The sequence below is a fragment of the Amphiura filiformis genome, chromosome 10 (genome assembly GCF_039555335.1).
Source record: "Amphiura filiformis chromosome 10, Afil_fr2py, whole genome shotgun sequence".
Taxonomy (NCBI): Eukaryota; Metazoa; Echinodermata; class Ophiuroidea; order Amphilepidida; family Amphiuridae; genus Amphiura; species Amphiura filiformis.
Genome location: NC_092637.1, coordinates 24,746,915 through 24,750,659, shown reverse-complemented (window position 1 = coordinate 24,750,659; position 3,745 = coordinate 24,746,915). Strand labels below are relative to the sequence as shown.

The 3,745-nt window shown below is 40.1% G+C and overlaps 1 protein-coding gene across 1 annotated transcript; it reads right to left on the bottom strand.

The window, feature by feature from the left end:
* Positions 1-512: 512 nt before the first annotated feature.
* LOC140161760 (uncharacterized) lies at positions 513-1,292 on the bottom strand. Its single transcript, XM_072185057.1, has one exon. It carries the CDS (start codon positions 1,290-1,292, stop codon positions 513-515), a length of 780 nt encoding a protein of 259 aa, XP_072041158.1.
* Positions 1,293-3,745: the final 2,453 nt, after the last annotated feature.

Genomic DNA, 3,745 nt, shown 5'->3' with positions numbered 1-3,745 from the left:
AATTGAAACTGATTTTCATTAACATAATAAGCTGCTTTTAAGGTATAAACTTAATATGAGAAATAATCTTCGAAAAGATCTAGGCACAGTCACTTTTATTTACTCTGCTGTTTTACCATTACCAAACCATGGATACGAGGGGGAGGGGTATAACACTTTAATACGAAGACCCTGAATGGTAATCATGTTACCGTGCCCAGGGGCCAGTAAAAGGTAAATCCGGCCCCGTTACAAGCGAATAAAATTCTGCGCCCCCAGAAAATAGTCTAGCGACGGCCTTGCCTAATGATGTTATTCACCCGTAGTATACTTAAGTAAGAAAACATTTGTTAACAATTTTACAATTTCAAATTATAAGTTGAGTATACATATATTCTGCAGTATGGATCGATGGAATATAACGATGATTGTTGAGGTATTATATGTTTGATAGATTCAGACCATCTAATAAAGCCAGGATTTCACTCTATCAGCGCAGCAGACCTTGACCTACCTACCTTGACCTATGGCGTTCACTCCAACTTGGGGTTGAGTGGTGCCATCTGCTTCATAATGTCCTGCCACTTCCTTCTGTCTTGAGCTAGCCTGCTAGCGCTGACCAAGGAGCTGATGTGTACTTTGTTACAGTCGGCTTTCAGGCAGTCACTCCATCTTTTTGGTGGTCTCCCTCTTGGGCGTTTGCCATGGATATGTGCCTCAAATGCTAGTTTTGGAAAACGTGATGGTGGCATTCTCTGTATATGGCCGAAGTACCGGAGTCTTTTTGTTGAGATTCTGTCCAGGATGGTAAATTCCATGTCGAGGGTTTTGCGAATGGTGGTGTTTCGGATCTTGTCGAGGCGTGACACTCCCATTATTTTACGAAGGCACATCATTTCAAATGTTGAAAGTCTGTTTTCATCTTCCTTCTTTAGTGTCCAAGTTTCCGCTCCGTACAATAGTATCGAGAGCGTAAGTACCATATAGAGCTCGATCTTTGTGCTTCTCTGGATGTCTTTGGCGCTCCAAATCTTATGGAGTTTTTGAACAGTCCCTATGGCTTTCCCAATGCGTAATTTTACGTCCTCGGTGCAGGATCCAGATTGACAGATCTTCCCTCCTAGGTATGTAAACTCCTCAACTTGGGCTAGTGGTGTTCCATTGATATTTATATTTATTTGTGTGTTCTTTTTGGTGATTGCCTGTACCTTAGTTTTTCCTATGTTGATTTTCAGACCCGGAAAGGCGGATGAGACTAAAGCTACAGTTGACGAACTCGCATGTGGTAGTAATATATATCTTATGTCCAGCATTGTTTGTAACCACTCAATCGAACATAGTCCTTATGCACTAACGCCCTCTTGGTTGAAAGTTGCTAGAGATTTTCAAATAGTTGCGCATGGAATTACCCAGAGGCAAGTGACATAACGAATAGGAGTGGCACAGAGTATCATTAGGAGGTTTTGAACAGGTAGATTGCTGATTACCATACACGAGCTGGAAAAGGTCTCTCATGGAACATAACCCCTGCCCAGGATCGTAACCGGAGAATTCTTAACCTCAGGAACTGGTTCCACACAGCAGTTAAACTGCATTCCGCCTCCACAATGCAACAGGAGTACACGTGATCTAACATGTGGTCGTCGAATGGTTTAAAAAAAAAAAATTTATTTCATTTCAACTCAACGACGTCTTGCTTTAACAATTCGAAACGTATTGGTGTCTGCATATCACATCTTTAGCAGCAGTTCGAAATGGTGCGTTCACGACAAGATGTACGACAACTAAAATTTGAGTGTATACGAACAAGCCCAAAGTTAGTATGAAATGGGTTTCACGTTGAATGAAAGTTAAATTCAGATTCACATATAAACTGTTAAACATTAACACCAAGATCAAGCGAATAAAATTCTACGCCCCCAGAAAATAGTCTGGCGATGGCACTGCCTAATGATGTTATTCACCTGTCGTATACTTAAGTAAGAAAGCATTTGTTAACACTTTTACAATTTCAAATTATAAGTTGAGTATACACATATTCTGCAGTATGGATCGATGGAATATAACGATGATTGTTCAGGTATTATATGTTTGTTTGATAGATTCAGACCATCTAATAAAGCGAGTATTATCCCCCGCCGTCAGTGTGATTTCACTCTATCAGTAGAGAGGTGACCGTATTTGCCGGAATGGGTTAGGGTTAGGGATTCCGGCAAATACGGTCATCGTCACTCTCCTATCCACATAGTGAGTGAAATCAAACTGGCCTGCCGGAAAGGCGGATGACACTAAAGCTATTGTTGACGAACTCACATGTGGTGGTAATATGTATCTTACACCTTGGTCTGGGCGGACATTTTAAAAATGAATTTAGAAGAGCAGCAACGACATCACTTGCATTACATTCCAAATGTTAAATCTACATCATATGCAAAATTTGAGGACATTCGCACGAGTCCATTTTATTTTAGGGCCATTTATCTATAACTGGTCTTTACATGTAGCCCTATGGAGAGAGTGCCCGTGGAGGGCGCTATAACCCCCATTTTAGGAACAAAAATGTGATTTAAAAAAAACGTAGGCGTGCAAATTTTCTAAAATTTTCAGAGTATGTAGTATGAACATGTAGAAATATAAACAAGTAGTTGCACTACCTGCTCTTCTCCGAAAAAATAAAAAGTCCTATACCTCAATGATAATGAAACCTAGGTGCTTATGTCCAACATTGTTTGTAACCACTCAAACGAACATAGTCCTTATGCACTAACGCCCTCTTGGTTGAAAGTTGCTAGAGATTTTCAAATAGTTGCGCATGGAATTACCCAGAGGCAAGTGACATAACGAATAGGAGTGGCACAGAGTATCATTAGCAGGTTTTGAACAGGTAGACTGCTGTTTACCATACACGAGCTGGAAAAGGTCTCTCATGGAACATAGCCCCTGCCGAGGATCGTAACCGGAGAATTCTTAACCTCAGGAACTGGTTCCACACAGCAGTTAAACTGCATGCTGCCTTCCACAGTGCAACAGGAGTACACGTGATCTTTTTAATTTCAACTCAGCGACGTCTTGCTTTAGCAATTCGAAACGTATTGGTGTCTGCATATCACACCTTTAGCAGCAGTTCGAAATGGTGCGTTCACGACAAGATGTACGACAACAAAAATTTGAGTGTATACGAACAAGCCCATAGTTAGTAGGAAATGAGTTTCACGTTGAATGAAAGTTAAATTCAGATTCACATATATACTGTTAAACATTAACACCAAGATCATTGGTAAAGCAATGGTAGATATCATAATAATGGGTATTAGTGATTGGTAATGTATGCGACGTTTAAGGTGTATGTTTTCGTGTCTTTCTATAAGAATGTCGTAAGCTTTCTTATGTTGAATATTTGCAACGATGCGGATTCTAATTAGACAAAATGCAACGGTCGCGAACACAATTAACATAAATATACTTCGTATTATAGTCATTCCCAGTAACAAGTAAGATTTTAAATTGGAAGATGGAACAAAAACACAGGCATGGTACTCGCAGCGATATTCTGCTGACCAGTTGCAAATAAATCCATCGGGAAGTGATAAAGATAATGCTAGCATCCAAGAAGCAAGTAACAAACGCAGAGTTGTCCGAGTTGTTATTATAGAATAGTACTTCAACGGTTTGGTCACATATGTGTACCGATGAAAATTGAACAACAGTTGCGTTACAAAACTCGCTAATAACCAGAAGTTTACTCCGAAGGCGTACAGTGCACAAA